The 20,241-nt window shown below is 38.5% G+C and overlaps 1 protein-coding gene across 2 annotated transcripts in view; it reads right to left on the minus strand.

Annotated features, from left to right (window-relative positions):
- Positions 1-443: 443 nt before the first annotated feature.
- stt3b (STT3 oligosaccharyltransferase complex catalytic subunit B) overlaps positions 444-20,241 on the minus strand; it is a 54,845-nt gene continuing 35,047 nt past the window's right edge. The window contains exons 6-16 of one of the 2 annotated variants that reach the window (XM_073872372.1): positions 17,668-17,766; positions 17,403-17,549; positions 14,570-14,618; positions 9,785-9,939; positions 6,712-6,933; positions 5,814-5,991; positions 5,047-5,218; positions 4,785-4,965; positions 3,597-3,703; positions 2,409-2,615; positions 444-2,049 (exon numbers count right to left, since the gene is read on the minus strand). In XM_073872372.1, coding sequence (XP_073728473.1) covers positions 1,969-2,049; positions 2,409-2,615; positions 3,597-3,703; positions 4,785-4,965; positions 5,047-5,218; positions 5,814-5,991; positions 6,712-6,933; positions 9,785-9,939; positions 14,570-14,618; positions 17,403-17,549; positions 17,668-17,766 — 1,598 coding nt within the window. In that variant the 3' untranslated portion in view covers positions 444-1,968. Of the gene's footprint in view, positions 2,050-2,408; positions 2,616-3,596; positions 3,704-4,784; positions 4,966-5,046; positions 5,219-5,813; positions 6,002-6,711; positions 6,934-9,784; positions 9,940-14,569; positions 14,619-17,402; positions 17,550-17,667; positions 17,767-20,241 lie in introns of both variants that reach the window. The other variant, XM_073872371.1, reaches the window with a different exon arrangement.

Below are 20,241 nucleotides of genomic sequence, written 5' to 3' on the forward strand. Positions count from 1 at the left end.
TGTTTTTAACAAACTTTTTAATGCAGGTCTTGTGATTTAATAAGCATCATTAAAAACTGATGCTGGGCCATGCGCACCCTCTGGAAAGAAAATTTTAGGTTTAAGCTGAATTTACAATTCATCTCACCTTCTTTGTATACTGAGGAGTTGGTCTAAATGACAAAAAATACAATTGAATTGTTATTTCAACTTTATTTTTATAAGTCATACCAACTCCTCACCAGACAATTAAGTTGAAATTAACTGGAATTTCAAATTGATTAAACTTAATGTAAGTACAATGTATGCGTGACAGTACATGAGCCTAGATGAAGTGTAAACCGTTGTTTTAGTGATGCGTTAGAGCTATCTAGTGGACACATGTGGAAAAACATCAATGTAGTGGCTTGAATAAACTACCAAATCCTTCTCTAGATTATCCAATCTGAATGAATGAGAACCGATTCTTTCATCCGAGTCTTTTAATCACAATGGCATCAACTCACAACAGCATCTCTGCCGCTTCCAATCTGTTTTTGAATTTTTTTCTTTTTCTTACAATTTATGGAATAACTTTTTACGTGAAAAAGAAAAATGACAGTTTTTGCATTTCAAGATGAAAGGCTTCCTCCTCTTAAATTTCATTCGTGTTAATAAATACCTTCCTAAGATTCGGAGCCCTCTGAGAACAACATATGGATAATGTTATGCAGAGAGGGGAAAAGCAAAAATTTCCATCCAATTATATTACAGGAAAACAAAACATGAAGCAAAGGCAATACATAAAGTTGGAAACCAGAAAGGCAGAAAACAAAAGATATAGGGGAAGTTTAAATGACAGCACATAAGAACCGAGGAAAGCCCAAACCTATTCGCTGTCGCGGGAAGCGTCCTTTCAACGTTAAAAAAAGATGGGAATAGTCACACTAAAAACACGCACTCTCCACCTGCATGCTACTCAGTAGTGGATCCAGATTAATTTGAACTAAGACAAAGTGCATTCAGACTAATAATGCAGCATTTTATAAACCTACAACTAATTCACACTTTGTCCTGGCAGACAGCCGTTCGGAAAATTCCTTATTGGCCTGAAACTTTAGTCAAACAAGGAAATAAACAAAAATCATTGCAAACTGCGCAGTAAACCTCTGGACAAAACACAAGAAATAAATGAACAAAAGTGGATTCTTCAAACAACCGTTTTGATTTTCGAATTATTGCATAAACTTTAAAATCTTACAACCAATAGAAACGACATTCAAATGTAATGAACAAAATTATTTATCAAAAATCACCACAATAGTTAAACGTTACTAATAACCGAGTCAAAGAAAAAACAATTCGGAGCCGCAAAGCCCCACTGCATTTTGTTACTTGGGAAAACGGGTCGTCGTCAGAGAATTAAAAGCGAACTATCAAGTTACCCTGCGCGTCAGGACTGCAGACAGATTCATATTCCTCAGATTCCACAACGTTTATTTTTACATCTTTATCAAAAGGTAACAATTTCATACAGGCTCCGAGTCGACAAAACAAAAATATTTTCTTTGGTGCTCCAAGGTTCACTGAGCTTCACTAAATTCATATCCGTTGGTCGTTTTAGCATTCGGTTATATTACATTACCACGAAAATATCGACTGCCAAGCCGTTTTAAAAAACGGCCACGTCTCTTGCTTCGCCAGCACATTCAAGTACAAAAGAAAAAACGAGAAACAAAACAAAAACAAAACAACAAAATGAAGTCCAGAGTTGTTAGATTAAAACAGGTGTCGATCCCGATCCGTGCTTCATCCTCGAACACATGATGGAACCTCAGTGTCGTCATGGCGATCACAGGACCGAAAGCCTCCAATCAAATATACTCAGGTGGGCGGTGCCAGACGACAAATGTTTGTTGTTGTTCTCGATTGGTGGATTACTCACTAGTTGCATTTGTCCTTGTCTTTTGTTTTCTTATTTTTCCCCATTCTCAACTTTTTATTCAATATCTAAACGGACTTCTTGTTCAGTTTCTTGCCTTTTTTCACCGTCAATTTGTTTTTGATGAGCCCCCGCTTCCTCTTGGCTGTCTGTAAACCACACAAAAAAATTGAAAATGTTAACTAAATGTAGTGTTCAAATCAAAACTGTAGTTTTTTTTTGCTTTAAGTATATGTTAACCTAAAGTATACCTTTAATCTAGTATGATCAAAACAATTTACATTTAGAAAAAACAGCATTCAAAACTTGTTGTTTACTTTGCTTGTTATATAAATAAACAACGTTTAAAGTACTTTGTTGTTATCCAAATTTTTAACTGCTGTTTTGCTAGAAACGCCAAATTTACACTGTGTTTCTATACAGGGTATTACGATACATTTTCATTTTAGCATCCTGAGCAAACCATTTTGGGAAAAAAACGAGTTTCTCAAAATTCCGTTCTATGAACCTTTTTTGAGGTGTACTTCTGCTTGGCTGAGATGTTACGGAGCTTGTGTTCCAGAGCTTGTCTGTTCTCCTGCTTCTTCACCCTGTAGATGCGCACCAGCCAGTGTTCGGAGGTGAACGCCTCCTCTAGGTGCTTCAGACGGATATCCTTGTTGCCGATCTCGGCGTTCCGTGTCCGGTCGAACCCGGGAGGTGTGCGGAAGTCCAGCTGCAGAAAAAGCATTTAGCATTAAAGGATTATTCCATTTTCTTAAAAGAAAAATCCAGACAATCTACTCACCACCATGTCATCCAAAATGCCGATGTCCCTCCCCGTTCAGTCCAGAAGAAACCATGCTCTCTGAGGAAAACACTGCAGGATTCTTCCCACTCCAATGGACTCCAATAGAGCCCAACATTCAATACCCAACTCAACACCCAACAGCCTTTTTTCAACGGAGTTTCAAAGGACCACAAACAATCCCAAACGAGGCACAAGGGTCCCATCCAGCGAAACGACCGTCATTTTTGACAAGAAAAATAAAAAACATCCACCTTCAAACCACAACTTCTTGTCTAGGTCCTTTCCTGCGTGACCTAACGTAAATGCGTAGTGACGTAGGGAGGTCACGTGTTACATATATAAAACGCAAATTTGCGGACCATTTTAAACAATAAACTGACACAAAGACATTAATTAGTATCAGTTGACATACAAAAACGTAGGAACGGTCCTCTTTCAACACATTTGTAAACACTGGGGCGGAGTTTCGCGTTCGTCCTCTGCACCTCTTGACGTCATGAAGTATTGCGTGGGGTCACGCTGGCGCATCAAGACCGGATCTAGACGAGAAGTTGTGCTTTAAAAGTGGATATTTTTTATTTTTCTTGTCAAAAATGACAATCGTCTCGCTAGACAAGACCCTTATGCCTCGTTTGGGATTGTTTATAGTCCTTTGAAACGTCGTTGAAAAAACTGCCAAGTGTCGAGTTAAGCACCAAATGTTGAGCTCTATTAAAGTCCATTAAAATGAGAAAAATCATCAAAAAACATAATTTCTTCTCGACTGAACAAAGAAATACATCAACACCTTGGATGACATGGTGGTGAGTAAATTATCTGGATTTTTTTTTTTAAGAAAATGGAATATTCCTTTAAGCATTCACACCGTACAACAGAGAAAATAACTGAATGGGATGAGACACTCACCTGCATTTCTCCAAAGCGATAGTAAGACATTTTATACATCAAGCAGTTGAGCAGGGTGGGCGATCCGGCCTTATCCACCCTAAACTCGCCCTGTGGTGTGAAATAATCACTTTCCTGCAGAAGACCAAGCACAAATGAAACTAGTTAAACACTTATCTTACCTGTACATCCAAAACACAGGGTTCCCACTCGATGTCAAATGTCAAATTCCCTGACTGTTCCCTGACTATAAAGCAGAATTTCCATGACAAATGTACAATTTCCTGACTTTCAATGTCTGGAAAAAGACATTTTACTCTTTCCCCGCCATTGACGAGTTATCCCGTCAATTAAGAGGAAACATTTGCATAAAAAAAGTACCTGATTAATTTTTATGTTAATCTGCAATACCGCGATAATCCACTTACCCAATGAATGAAAAAACTGAAGCCAAAACGTTATTTACTAATTTTAAACTGTGTGTGTTTTGATAATCATTCTAAAATTCCTTCACAAAAATGCAATTTCAGCGTTTTGCTAAAAAAAATAAAAAATACCTGTATTTAAGAGTTTATAAGCAGAGCAAAAAATATAAATAGGAGGATGAAACTTTTTTTTCTTCATTTTGTGTGTTTGTTTGAAAACAGAGGCTCTGTTAATTCATGTGATATTTTTGTATGTTTATATATTTTTTGAAGAAAATTTTCCTGGAAGTCATTTTGTGAAAATTACAAAAAAAATGCTGATATTTTGAAAATTTTCAAAATATTCCAGAAATTCCATGACCCGTGGGAACCCTGAAAACATGTGAGCCTGCCTTATTCTAGTACAATAATATGTCGTAAAAAAGTCAAAAGGAGATTGCTTTGATTATCCGAAATGCTGATGTGCAAAAGTGCACATTTTTTAAAACTGCACAAAAAGCCATTTCTAGAAGGTAAAATTTTTTTAGTACCTAACATGCCAAAAAGTCTAATAATGCCAAACAACAGGAATGTCAAAGCAGGCAATGTGAAGTCCAACTGTAATGTATTGTTGTATACTAGTGGTGCTTTTGAAAAGATGAATATAGAGATATGGCATCTCAGACAGGTTGGACTGTGCAAATCATTATGGTTGGTTTGGATGATCAGTCAACAAACTTTGCCCACCTCGAATCTATCACCACACAATTTGCATACAGACGTACAACAAGGATTCAAACACACACACTTTCCCGAATATCTTTAGGGTGCTCTCCCTCTGCAATGCGCACCATCCACAGGAACTTGTTAATATCGTCGCCCGAATATCCGATCACTCCTCCGAAAATAATCAGGACGTAATCCACATCCAGGGACTTCATAATCTCATAGGCTGCACTTTCGTTAGAGGACATAGCTTTACCAACCTGCAAGCAAACCAGAATATTAAAGGTTTATTCTTGTTTATCTGTACAGACTCCATCGTGATCATAAAAGCCATTCCTCACCAGTGCTATGTGACTATTATTCCACGTATTGTTGTCCACCAGCGTCGTGCGGTTGGCCATGCCTGCGATCTGATAGCCGTAATCCCACCAAGACATGACCCGAGCGTGCTCATCTGTGTTCTGTCTGAGCCAGTAATACGCTTCACGGAAATCATCCAAAATGTTCCTCGATCTGCATGCGATTAGAAACCCAAAAAATTATTTAGAGGTATTCAAGCATCACAGAAACAGCGTTTTAAAGGGATAGTTCACCCTAACATTAAAATTCTGACAGCTGATTGTAACCATTGACTTCCATAGTATGAAAAAACATTTTGGAAGTATTTTGATAAATGATGAAGATGCTTTGATAAATGATGGTAAGCACACAGTTGACCGTAGGCCTACCCATTAAATTCCATCATTTTTTCCCTACTAAGGAAGTCACTGTTAACAATATGCTGTGTGTTTACCATCATTTCTCAAAATATCTTCTTTTGTGTTCATCAGAAAAAAGAAATTCACACAAATTTAGAACAACATGATGATGAGTAAATGACAGAATTTTCATTTTTGGGTGAACTATCCCTTTAAAGGGGACATATCTGACTTTTTTCCATGTTTAAGTGCTATAATTATGGAAATATGAAAAAGATCAACCTAGTAACTTAGTTTTGGTAAACGATTTTCTGCAAGAATGTGAAAAAATAGGTCATTGACATCTGGCTCCCCTTGTGATGTCAGAAGCGGATAATACCCCCCCTTTAATTTACCATACAGATTCCTACCCGTCATGGTTGTATGACGCCAGTACAACGCTAGGACTGGAGTAGGCATTGCTGGTGACCCAGGTGCAGTGCACGGCAAACATCATCAGTAACATCAGCATCAACATGGTCACGATGCTTTTGATGTTGGGTCCCAAGCCCTCCTCCGGTCGGTCCTGCTCCGACACATGCTTTCGTACTTTGCCTGCCTGTAAGGACACAATTTATTTTTTTAATAAATTAAATGAGGCATCCAACAACAATGCATTAGGTTAATAAAAGGAATCTTAAAAAACTTGATTGAAATGAAGGTTCCCATATAAAATAGATAAACTTTATTCAAATTAAAATTCCCCCAATAAAATCTATTCAGTAAATGTAAAATGTTATGTAGTGTGATAAGTATATGTGTACAAAATCATAATTTTAATGTCTTTGTAATGCAACCGTCAAAACAAGTATGTAAATCCATAATTTGATTTGATAGATGTGCGGGGGGTCCCTGCTCCTCCTCTCTGTCCATTAAGGGGTCCTTGGTCTGAAAATGGCTCTGACTAAAACTATAGAATTATACTTCTTTCTTTAATCTATTTATTGGCATTACTACAATATCATCTAAAGGGATAGTTCACCAAAAAAAGTCATTAAACTGATCAGAGTCCCCATTGACTTCCATAGTATTCTTGTTTTCTACTATGGAACTCAATGGGACTTCTGATAGGATTGGTTATAAACATTCCTCAAAATATCTTCCTTCATGTTTATCGAAGTATTAATGGATGACAGAATTTACATTTTTGGGTTAACTATCCCTCAAGTCTCCAAAAACTCAATATGACAGTTACATTAGTAATGCTCCAATTATCATCATTAGACTTTAGAGAGGATTTGACAGATAGGGTCACATATGCCCTTTGACCTTCCCCTGCCTTATCATAAAGATTCCCCTGATTCCTCTTGTCATCCTCATCACTGCTGTCCTCAGCCGGCGGGTTTTCGCGCTTCATGTCATCTCCCAGGTAGTGCTCGAACACGCTGGAGAAGGCGATGGCTGAGAGCATGCACACGACCGGGGTGAGAGTCAACATCAGACGCACCATTACCCCGGCGAAGTACACGGCGCTGATGGCGTACAGAGCCACTAGAGGGCGACAGAGAACATCAATCAGAAACAGTAAACGTAACACTGCAGTGCAGGATGAAGGTAATTAACTGTTGTGAAGCCTTTATACTTCTGTGCTTGATAATGACTCCTCAGGGATCCAAAAACATGGAGGTGACGTCAAATGGCAGGTTGGGCTTTAAACGTGCCGCAACATGTCACCTATTCACGTTCCCTTGTCTATTCCGCCATGCGACTTTAGGAACGCTACGACAGCCATTAAATAAACACAAAATGATCCGTCTTTCTGGGGAATGGGATTACTTTAATGCATTTGTGTCTACACGAATGTAAAGGCTCACAGGAGACATCAAGCACGGTACAATCACTTGCTCAGAATACAAACCCTGCTGGCAGAAACAAGCTCAAGGATGTTTAGATGCACTGCTTGAGCTTTAAAATGAAGAGGAAAACAAGATGTACTTTGGAAAGATTGCAAATGATGCTTTGAAGGATGATGGGTGGTATGCCTTATAGCATATAAAAAGTATAATAAACCAAAACCCCCTTGACAGACGACAGATAAACATAAAATATATGACTGCAAGTTTCTGTAGCTCAATTGTTAGGGCATTGTGTTAGCAGTGCAAAGTTCATGGGTTCGAGCAGTCACACATACTCATAACAAGCAGCAGCCAAATGTGTAAATGTATTTGCATTAAATGCAAAATTTTATGAGAAACGAATGAGAATAGATCTTTACTCCGAACTCATTTCACTATTCCATTCATTACAATAGGCTTTTTGGCGAACGTCACATGAACAAACCAGAAAACAGGTCTCATCACTTCCGCTTGTCGAGAAAATGATAATATCCATATGAACTGACGCCAATATCTAGGTATTCAGCCAATCTAACTAGATATTTTTTATTTGTTGCATTTATTCTGTTAAAAAAATCCCAATGTCAGTGAGAAGAAGAAAATTTTTAAAAATGTATTAATTAAATATAAATCTGTTTATGTGATGGACTCGCTTATGCTTATCTTTCAAAGCTTCTTTGAAGGAATCTTGAGTTAAAGTCTCAATTTTTATAAAGCACATGCAAATCTATGAGATCCCATTTACAAGTGTCCTAGCACAGTGGTTCTCAAACTGGGGGGGATTGTGCAGGGGGGCACCCCCGTTTCATAAAATACATTAATTTATCATAAATTCTAGGGGTGTGACAGGTCTCAAAACTCACGGTTCGGATCACTTTACGGTTTTTGAGGCACGGAACGGATAATTTTTTTAGTTCAGCAAAAAAAGTGTGGGAAAAATAGAATAATAAAAAGAACAAAGTTGCACATTAAGTAAGGTCTAAAATTAGCATAAGGTACAGAAATCAAATCAAATGAATATAACACTGTCTTTATTGTATAAATTAAATATATTTTTTATTATATTGCTACAGAAGTAAATTTTTCTTTGTCTTGGGTTGTTTGATTAACATTAATGACACAGACTTAAAGGGATAGTTCGGCCAAAAATGATATTAAACCCATGATTTGCTCACCCCCAAGCTGTCCAAGTTTGCATATGTCCATCGATTTTCAGACAAACACATTTCGGATATTTTTGAAAAAGTTTTAGATCTTTCACTTGATTAAATGTGAAGTTACGAGGTTCACGACCTTCAAGTCCAAAAAAAGTGCGTCCATCCTTCACAAAATAAATCCAAACGGCTCCAGGATGATTAACAAAGGTCTTCTGAGGGTAATCCGCGCGGTGTTGTTGTAGAAATATCCATATTTAAAACTTTATTAACGCAAATAACTACCTTCCGGTAGCTCCGCCATCTAAGTCTCATCCGCATTCAGGATGAGAGCTTACGCAGCTTATGGAGGTTTCTGCTGCTCTGTGCCCCCACCCTCCGAATTTGTCATAAGTAAGACAAGTGCGTACACTACGCTAATACTCTCTCCTGAATACAGAGGAGTCTAAGATGGCGGCGCTACATATGCAACTCGGACAGCTTGGGGCTGAGTAAATCATGGGTTTAATATCATTTTTGGCCAAACTATCCCTTTAAGTACGTTAATTGAGGTTACCGTCTCTTTAAGACCAAATAAGCACATACTGGTTACTGACTCTATTCTATACATAAACTTAAAACATAAACAAATTTTTATTAGAAAAAGAATACTGTGGAGATCATTTTGTTTGTATTTGCCCTGTCAATAACACAAAGATTTTATGTTCACAAGCTTTTTGAAACACGTCTCTCCGTGTGTGCACTTTTGAGTGCACTTAAATGTGCGCGTGCACACACAGATGGATGGCGAATTCCAAACGGAAGAGCATAAACACGCCACATAAAACTACGTTATGTTGGTTTTCATTGCTCTATTCGCCAAATGTATTTTAAATGCTGCCGCTGGCTGGCCAAAAGAGACACTATAACTTGTATGATGTTACAGAAGTAGGCAGCGCAAATATAAAAACATTGTATATTTTTTAAAACGCTTGCGGGGGAAAGTTTATATGTTTTTTATATAATTCTTTTTACATTTTAAAATGTTTTATTTCGTAAATTTTCTTTGGGGGGCACAAAAAGATTCATTGTACACAAGCTTGGCCACATGCCAAAAAAAGAGAACCACTGGCCTAGCAGAGTAACCACAAATTCATAGGTGGTGTATGTGTGATGTCATTTATGGAGCCACTGGATTTACATAACTGGCTGAGCAGATGGACACTTTTCTTTGGGTGTCTTTGTTTAGGTATTAAATTATACATATTTTGCAGTAAACAGTAAAAAAAGAATAAAAAAGCAAAGGCATTTGAGCGTTAAAATGTTTTAGACGTGCCATCTGGTCACTGTGCAGCAGTTAAGACTGAAGCTCACCGAAAACTCTTTCATCGTTGATGTTCTTGATGCAGAACCAGAGCCCGGCTGGGAAGGTACAGACCAGGATGTGCAGATCAAAGAAGAAAGAGACCCACGTGGTGGGCTGGTGCTCTGAGACGGAGGCGATGATGGGAATGTGGATCTTTGCGTATCTGAAAGGAATAGGGAGGGGAGTGTTAACGTCCAGCGTGAAACTGCATCGGCAGGCCATTTTACTTTTGTAATGCAATGCGTTTCTGAGTGAAACGTGATATTATAAGCAATGTGAATGTATATTGTGTGACTTAAAGGGATAGTTCACCCAAAAATGAAAATGCTGTCATTATTTACTTACTCACATGTTGTTACAAACCTGTATACATTTCTTTGTTCTGATGAACATAAATGAAGATATGAGGTCCATTTACTTCCATAGTATACTTTATTCATGGAAGTCAATGGTGCTTCTGATTGGTTTTGGTTGTAAACATTCCTCAAAATATCTTCCTTAGAAGAAATTTACAGAGATTTGTAACAACATAGGAGTAAGAAAATGACGACAGAATTTAGATTTTTGGGATTTTATTAATCTTAAATTACATAGAAAAACATGAATATGAGTCCTCCTTGAACCACCAGCAACCACTTCTGAGAAGGTTTTTCTTATGAGGACAAGGATTAAAAGGGACACTCCACTTTTTTTGAAAATATTCTCATTTTCCAGCTCCCCTAAACATTTGATTTTTACCGTTTTGGAATGAATTCAGCTGATCTCCAGGTCTGGTGGTACCACTTTTAGCATAGCTTAGCACAATCCATTGAATCTGATTAGACCATTTAGCATCGTGCTCAAAAATAACCAAAGAGTTTCGATATTTTTCCTGTTCAAAACGTGACAATCATATTACGCAGTGCCCGAAAATAGTCCCCCGCTATTGAAAGTTACTAAGGCGACTATTTACGGCTGCTGCGTAATATCATTACGCCTCCTGCAGCCATGTTACAGCAGCAAAGTCCTTGATTATTACGCCAGAATGAGAGTATAGTTCCTAGCCATATCTGCCTAATAAATTAATTTGCTGTCAGTCTTAGTACACAATGTAACTACAGAAAAAAAACGGAAAAATATCGAAACTCTTTGGTTATTTTTTAGCGCAATGCTAATGGTCTAATCAGATTCAATGGATTATGCTAAGCTATGCTAAAAGTGGTACAGACAGACACGGAGATCAGTTGAATAGATTCCAAAACTGTAAAAATCTAATGTTTAACTCAAGGGGAGCTGAAAATTAGCATATTTTTTAAAAGAGGAGTGTTAACTTGCAAATTATTAGCATTTATTTTATTAAATCAATGTATTTAATAAATGTATTGAAATATAAATTAATACATTTGAGCTCAACTTTAAACTAGCATCACTGAAACAGGATAAAGAAAACTTTTGTACTTTAATTTAGAAGATTAAAGTTCAGCTGGATTGTCCGTTTAGAGGTCAAAGCATCCACAAATCCTTACCAAAACAACTCTTTGAAGAGTAAAGGCATTTTAACAGTCACAGAGATAATCTATCACGCTTCTCACACAACGAAAAAAGCAAACATAAGCTGACCAAAAGTGCTAAAAACAAAAGATAAAATGCAAGGTTATTTCATAAAAATAAAGCAAAACCCTCTCAGTGAAACAAATCTCAAGTTTTTGGATAACCAAAGCCTCGTTGTGTAAAAGTGGGCATATATCGAGAGCCATTCGCCTCTGGACGGTTGTTCCTCCTTATGGTTTTGCTGCATTATCGCGCTGGATGCTGGCGACTATCAGTGTTGTTATCATTATCTGGTGACTTGACCTTCTGTGTCTGTAGTGAGGACTGCAGAGCAGATGGCTGACTGAGCACAGGCACAGCTCAATGGGGCTATGGGTCTCCCTGCAGAGGCTAACTGCATAGTGGGAGTTACACATTTATAAATTTATGATGGGTGGCATTTCACAGAGGGCAAAGAACACGTTTAAGCTGGCAGAGAGACAAATATAGGTTTTACGGCTGAGCTGCAGAAACCCTGGGGTGCGTGTGTGACCTACTAGCTGCCTGCTTTCATTGTTGGCGTCAACGAACGTCAACTGAAGAGAGCAGGAGGTAAAGTGAAGTTTGGGTTTTTCACTTACAATAATCATTATTGCCAAAATTCAGCTTACGTTTCATAATTATACATTATTAGAAGGAATATTATTGTACAAAATCGTGACCCTGACATTGATGTAATATCCTTGTGCTTTTTTCACCCAGAGACAGGAACTCAGCAGATGTAATTGAATATTGCTGAAAACCAAGAATAATGTGCCAAAGACAGGACCAATAGGCAATGTCGCTTTCCGTTTATGTCTTACGAGTGCAGAAAACACAGCACAGATGTGGAAAGACACGCAGGCGTGGATGATGAATTTGTGCCCAAAAGAATGCACTGTAATCTGTAATATGGTAATTGTTTGGTTTTCAGACAATATAAGACGTGCAAAATGTTCAAGATGACATTTACAACTAAGGGTGGTAGCTAGACATGAAACGGTTGGAAAATTTTACATCATGGTTAAAGTGACAAAAAAAACCCCACGGTTATCAATATTATTGTGGTTTTATAAACAATTCCCAGAAATGTTAAAAAGTACTAATGTAAAGCAAATTTAGAATTGATTTTACTTGTAAGTGCACTTATGTTCGCATAAAGATCAAATAGATAACATTAACATTAATCATGGCACATCTGGGCTCGTGAGATAAATGTTCATCTAGTTCAGATAAAACACAAGTAAATTAATCAGATTTTTATATAAACACAGGAAAAAGCAGCAAGTCATCTGTCTGCGTATGTTGTGAGAAATTGGGTGTACTTTAGGACCCAGAAGTAAGCAGCACGACACCTGCGCTTGTGGCAATCACGGAAGAAACAAACAGAGTAGAAAAGAGCTTTAAACTCATCAAACCAAATCATTTAATGGAAAATGAATAGAAAAGATGGATCTGTCTAAAAAAATATTAAGTATATTATGTGTCACTAGATTTCCCTAAATGTGAACATTTTTGGGATATAAATTCAGTCAGTGAAGCACATGGGAGCAGAAGTGAATAAATGTGTTTGTCTTGCGTATTGCTTAAATTGGTTGATTTGATACTGCACAGAGGTTTTCGAGCAATGACACTGGCACGGTTAAATCTAAAAATAATACTAACCATTGGACATTTTTATCGCAGTTAACCATTAAAGCTGTAATTATTACATCTCTAGTGGTAGCACAGCCAATAGGGATGGGAATCGAGAACTGGTGCCCAGTGAATCGATTCCTTTGAACCGTTAGCATGCCTGCTTAACGATTCCGCTTACTGGTTCCACTCGTCGCAAATGTGTCATGACGTCAGACACACGCTGTGTTGTTTTGGTTTAGATGCAGCAAACATTGCATCGAGGCAGAACGATCCAAAGTTTGGTTATATTTAGTGGTGGGCAGAGCGAGGCTTCGTGAAACACTGAAACAGTTGAATCAATAACTTATATTTCACGCGAAAATACGACAATACGATCGTGTTGCAGGAGGTTGCAGGACTATCACGTGTTTGATACAATATTACACAACAACACAGCGAGTCAAGCACCAGCGGAGCTAACGGGACGTCATCTGTTATTAATGCCGAAGGTAATATGTTAATGTTAATGTGAGCGCCATTTCATTATTTAAACTTTTACTATACGGATAATCTCAGTTGTCATTGTGTATCAAATTGATGACGGCCAGAGTCTGGCTGGCTCTCACACTGGCTCAGAGGCTGCAGAAAGTATCTCTCGTGCACCTCTAGCAAAAAAAAAAATCCAGATAATTTACTCACCACCATGTCATCTATTTCTTTGTTCAGTCAAGAAGAAATTATGAAAACATTCCAGGATTTTTCTTATTTTAAATGGACTTTAATGGACCCCAACACTTAACACTTTTAATGCAATTTAAAATTGCAGTTTCAAAGGCCGCTAAACAATCCCAAACGAGGCATAAGGGTCTTATCTAGCCTACACTTTTATAGGCACTTTTAAACCACAACTTCTCATCTTCCTCCGGTCCTGTGATGCGCCAGCGCGACTTCATGCAATACGTCATCATGTCAAGAGGTCACGGATGACGTATCGAAACTACACCCCAGTACAAGTGTGGAGAAAGAGGACAATTCCAACGTTGTTGTATGTGGAATGATACTAATCAATGTCTTTGTGTCCGTTTATGGTTTAAAATGGTCTGCAAATGTGCGTTTCATATATGTAACACGTGACCTTTCCACATCATTATGCAATTACGTGAGGTAGCGCTGGCTCGGCACACAGCCGGAGGAAGAAGAGAAGTTGTGGTTTAAAAGTGCATTTTTTTTTTTTGCAAAAATGACAATGGTTTTGCTAGATAAGACCCTTATGCCTCGTTTGAGATCGTTTAGAGTCCTTTGAAACTGCAATTTTAAACAATTTTAAAACTGTTAAGTGTTGGGGTCCATTAAGGTCCATTAAAATGAGAAAAATCCTGAAATGTTTTCCTAAAAAACATAATTTCTTCTCTGATGTTTATGGTGCACCATCAATGTAAAAGATACCGAGATATCAATAAAGCTATATCAACTAACCCTAGCTTTAACACACAAATAATGCTACATGATCCCCTGACAAAATCCGATCTTTCCTTGTTAAGCCATTAAAGCGGTGTGCTAATCAGCTATTAGCAACTCGATCACACAAGAAAGAAGTCTGTCGAATGTAGGCTGTGTGGCAAACTTACCCAGTGTCCCACAGCGAGTAAAAACGCCCACTCCAAGGAGCAATGTACCCTGAAAACACATTAGCACAAGAGTATGATTAAACACAAACACACAGGCACACGAACAACCCGACCATTACCTCCTCAAAAGCACTTTTAAGCCGCTTGTGAGGAGCTGACGAGCTTGGACTCAATCCAGTTAGTTTTAATACCACACATATAGCCGACAACGGTTTCAATTAATCTACACCAAGAGGCTGCCCTCGGTTTGAAAAGCAGCGTGGCGAGTTGAGGGAAGTGCTTAATGAGATCTCAGAGGCCTACTGGAGACTGCAACCACGACAGAAAGATTAATGAAAGGACGGGGTGCGGGGGGAACGCAAGCAAATCACCCCAAGTCCATATCAACTATCAGGGGTACAATAGGGTCATAGAGTCACGCTGTATTCGGGTGAGATGGAAAAGATTGCGATGTGAGGGGGAATATTTCTGAATTTTGAAAATTAAAATCAAGGGCAAAATATAAACTGTTCATCTAGACTGTAATGTTAAATCACAAATCGCCACATGTCGTCTACGTGAAAGTTAATAGCACCAAAGCTTTTTATTATCACACACATAAAAAGCAAGCAGGTTTTCTTTTTTGCAAATAAGTCACGATGACAGTTTATTATGGTGCAATCAATTTACTGAGACTTTTGCAAAACAGAGGTGTATAAAAATGACAAACAAATTACTTTCGAGACAACGGGGACTTTCTAATTTGTGGTACTTTATGTCTAGAATGTTAAAACCTGATATTTTGCAGATATATGACACAAAGTTAAAAAACAGACCCAAAGTACTCGAGTCATCTTGCAGGTGGCTCCGATTTTGAATCCAATATGGGAACTCAAAGTTCAGCTTAGACCAGTGGTTCTCAAACTAGGTGGCAGGCCCCCTTTGGCAAGTGCGAGATGGTGCCAGGGGGCCCCAACTTTTATAAAATACATTATTTATCATAAATTCTGTGTAATTAAACCTAAAAAAAAGCTGCCAACAGAACTACATTGTATAATTTTACGTTTTGTTTAATCTTCTTTGGGGGGCTGCGAAGGGATGGTGCATCTCAGCACAATAGGAATGACGAAAAGTTTGAGGACAACTGGCTTAGACTAAGGGTGCTTTCACATCTGTAGTTCGGTTCATTTGGTCCGACCAAAAGCAAAAAAGATACATTGTAGCTTTTTAGCAGTTTTGGTTCCTTTAGGGTTAACACCCTTTAGTGAACATCAAATTCAAGGACCTTTTAAAGACTTTCCAGGTCCAATACCCTCAAATTCAAGGACTAAATGTGGGGACACATTTCAAGTAAGAGAAAGGTTCCATTGTGTTACCTTTTAAGATACATTGTTACAGTTCCCTTTCGAGGGAACTCCCGCTGCGTCACTGCGGTGACACTTTGGGGACGCCTCCAAGGGTAAGCGAGTCTGAACGTGTATATCAAATTCAACCAATGGTGAGGCTTAACGACAAAGACAGGGTGACACGGGAGCCAGGAAGTATATCGCTATCTGAAATATGGCCAAAGACGGCGTTACAGGGACACAAGAAGTATGGCAAGGGAGATGCAGCGTCTCATTCCCTTCTCAGGAAACAACAATTACATAAGTAACTCGAGACGTATTCATTTGTCAAACACAACTATGCTAAAAAGCATTTTTGTATGAATCAGCATTCGCATACAGAATATATAATCATTTAAAGCGAACAGTTTAGCATGTGTGCTTATAAAGTCTTAAATGTTTATAATATTATTCTACACTACACAGGGATAATATGGATTTTTTTCTTGCATAAAATAGATTCAAGCTCTTTTAATGACCTGTATCTATGTATGTATATTTTCAAAAACTTCCCAGGGCCTAAAATATTTAAACCCAGGTTAACAAACTTTCAAGGATTTCAAGGACCGTGGGAACCCTGTTCCTTTTCACACTACACTGAAAACTCTGGTCCGCACCAGTTGAAACAAACCAAAATGCAGTCATGTGGTAACGTCCACATCACTCATTGGCCATATGTCTTTGTACGCATTTCCTAAACTGCTTCTCGATTGGTCAAAAGCAACATGCAAAAAATTCCAACAGAACCCAGGAAGTGAACAAAAAAAAAAGGAAAATACAGCAGACATGAAGATAATGGCGGTGCCCATGGAGTCTCGCGTCGTGAGAGGTAAAGCCTTAATGAATAGGCTATAAACTGTACTTCCCTGCTTGTAGGGTCATTTTTGACGCTGTTATTTTAACACAACCTGTTTTTTATATTATGTCGTGAAATTATGTCATTATTATCTGTTAGCATGAAGATACGATAAAAGTTTACCCAGTTACCTTATAACGTTAAGCAATATGCAGCGCTTTTACATAATGACTCCAGAACAAAGCGAGTATCAGCTTAGCGTGGCAGTCGTCCATGTTTTCTGGTTACGTTCCACTTCAATTGCCTGGAACGCTTTGAAGTAGGAGCTAGTACACTTCAGGAAGGATAAGTCCCACTTGTTTGGATGGGCTCTGGAACGCAGCATAATATTGCTAATAAAAACTGTCAACCAACACTTTCTCATCCCATAAAGGGTCTTTTGGTGTGCACCCGAGTTCGATTGCTGCATTCTCACCTGCCCAAACGAACCGCACCAAGTGAGCCATCGAACTCTGGTACAATTCAACCGAACTAAATAAAGCAGGTGTGAAAGCACCCAAAGTCTAGACTGCTAAGTTTAATAGTTCAAAAAGCGATCTTAAAATGATTGCGTCTTTTATTTAGAAAGCACAATGCTTTGTACAACATTTGGCACGATAGTAAATGCACTTACCTGTGTAAGTCAGGTAAATAACAGTGAGGAAAACCAGTCCTGCAGCCAGAGAGACTCCCAGAAAGAACAGCGTCTGAAACTCTTGCCTGGTCAGCCTGTCCTTTAGATACTGCAAAAAGGCGTAGGCCTGAAGCAACGCGAATACACCTGAAAACAAACATGCAAACACATCATTAACCCATGAACTTCACACTGATCTGAGGTCAGCTGTGTGATCGCTCTCATAAAGCAGCAAAAGTGAAGAATGGAGGGAAAACAGTCTAACCTGCAGCAGCCATGTGCTCGCTTGTCCTGATGGGCTGGAAGCCGACAAATGGGATCTGCATGGACAGCACCAGGCCCACTATATAAAAGGTACTGTAGGCTAAGAGAAAGAAAGTGTTTGGGAGTGATTAACCATTACAATGAGGTATAAAGAAGACATTTACTTGAACATGTACATCAGAGTCCATCAATAATATTAAAAAGAAATCAATAATATTGTGCTGCTGTCCTCCCCATGAAACCTCTGCCCTGGGTTTGTGCACTGCTAGTAAATTTTTGGAAAATGCTATATTGCAGCACAGCCAAGTTCAGTAAAAGTTTTGGCAACAGGAAACAAATACAATGTTTAAACTGCTATCCAAGTAAAAATGATATCAAACAGATTATAAAAATCGTAAAAACTTGGTCTCTAGCTGTCACTATGGCGGCACCTTTACAAAACACACTTTTGTGCCTAAAGAGTTCATATTAGCACCTCAGAGGAACATGTTAGTACCTGAGAGCGCATTTTAGTACCTCTAAGGTACACATTCGTACCAAAAGTATACTAATCTGTACCTGAATGGTACACGTAGGACCCAGGGACGGCCGGGGATTTCTTTTTTCGAGTGCGCACGATGCGAAGTTCATCACAACATGTATGTAGCCGTCATGTGTGGTTCGTAATTTCAAAATATGTGTTCTGCGTGTCAAGGTACCTTTACAAAATACACTTTTGTGCCTAAAGAGTTTATATTAGCACCTCATAGGAACATGTTAGTACCCGAGAGTGCGCATATTAGTACCCCAAAGGTACACATTGGTACCAAAAGTATACTAATCTGTACCTTAATGGTACACATAGGACCCAGGAGCGGCCGGTGATTTCTTTTTTTGAGTGCGCACGATGCGAAGTTCGTCACAACATGCATGTAGCCCTTCATGAGTGTGGTTCATAACTTTAAAATGTGTTCGGTGCGTCTAGTGAACCTATGTGCATCACGTGACTTGTCAAAATAAGTGCCTGCTGCAGACGCATCTAAAGGGTTTATGATAAAAGAGACGCTCGCGTTTGCCAGATACTCGCATAATCAGAGTTTACTGTTAAGTGAGTGTCTTGCGTGTATTTTGTGAATATGAGCGTCTCTTTTATCACACACGGTTTTGACGCGTGTGTGCAGCAGGCACTTATTTTGACAAAACATGTGATGCACAAGGTTTACATGACGCAACAAACACGTTTTGAAAACGCAAGCACACACGACACTTCGAACACATGTATATTGAATGTGTGCCCCTTGTAAGAGCAGTCACGAGCCGCCACTTATAGGACCCTTAGTAAAAAGTACTGCCCCAGTGACAGCTGGGACCTTTTTTTGACAATTTTAAAAGCCAAACGGAAAATATGGCTTCATGGCCAGTAAAACATATTATTACTTATCGCATATGCAACGTATAAAACTTCCTCATTTGCTCATCTGTGAATAATTTTATAATTTGAGGTCTTTAAATCACAAGCCTCATTTGCGTTTTGGAATGGAGCCTATGTCAATTTATCCAATTGCTTTGGATTACAGACTCTACTAACATACCCAGTATTCAGAGAGAGGCTTAGTGGTGTGATGCTGTGTATTTCATTCGAGTTAAAGGCTTAAATTTTACATTTGACAGCTTTGCTGGGAAACAGAGATCTAGTCAGGGAAAGATGTCCCTATACAAGAACCAATCTGGGTTAAAGAGTTAAAAAACCATATAATTCTTAGAAACAGCCAAACAATGACACACACTAATCCATAACTGCGGGTAACAGACATCCGTGCATGCCAGCATTGTCACCTTTTGTTCATTTATACAGAAGATGAGAAAATAGAAGGTAATATGCCTAGCATTTAAATCTGGCCCTGTCTCAAATGGCCCACTTGTCATCTAATGGACTTCACTTATGCTTGTCTATGAAGTCTCAATTGTCATTGTATGATTCACAACCATTGCGGCTACAATGAACTCTCGATGTGCCTGGCACTCTATGCGTCACCAAAGCGTACACTTGGAGAGGGAATACAAAGTGCGTAAAGAGTCTCTTGAGGACAAAAGAAATAATCATATACTGGGTGTACAAGAATCAATATGTGAATCAACTCTTAAAATCTATAGGCAAGATGTCTGCTTAACACAAGCTGTTATACTGGCTTGTAACACTGTACTGCGTCAATGACAGTTTCACAAGCCAGACAGTCAATCATCCGCATAAAGTCTGGTGCACATCGTACCTTACTCTGTCCAAGAATCAGTCACCAAGTCATGAAAATGACACTTGGAAAAATGGTCTAGGTCTGGTTTTACATTTAGGGGTGAGTAAATCAGAATTCATTGTTAGGATATTAAAAGTCAGATGTGCAACAAACGGGTAAGCAAATCAAAAGCACAGCAGTCTCCTTGAAAGGTTATATTCATAGGAATATAATAGGCAAATTCATAAGAAATGTGTGTTGACTATAAAATGAAGATTGTCTGAAAAGTAATAAGTACAGACTATTTTGCCGACAAAAATCTTCAAAAGGGTTGATAGAGGATCTTTATAATGCCACTAGATCTT

This window comes from Misgurnus anguillicaudatus, chromosome 10 (assembly GCF_027580225.2).
Source record: "Misgurnus anguillicaudatus chromosome 10, ASM2758022v2, whole genome shotgun sequence".
NCBI lineage: Eukaryota > Metazoa > Chordata > Actinopteri > Cypriniformes > Cobitidae > Misgurnus > Misgurnus anguillicaudatus.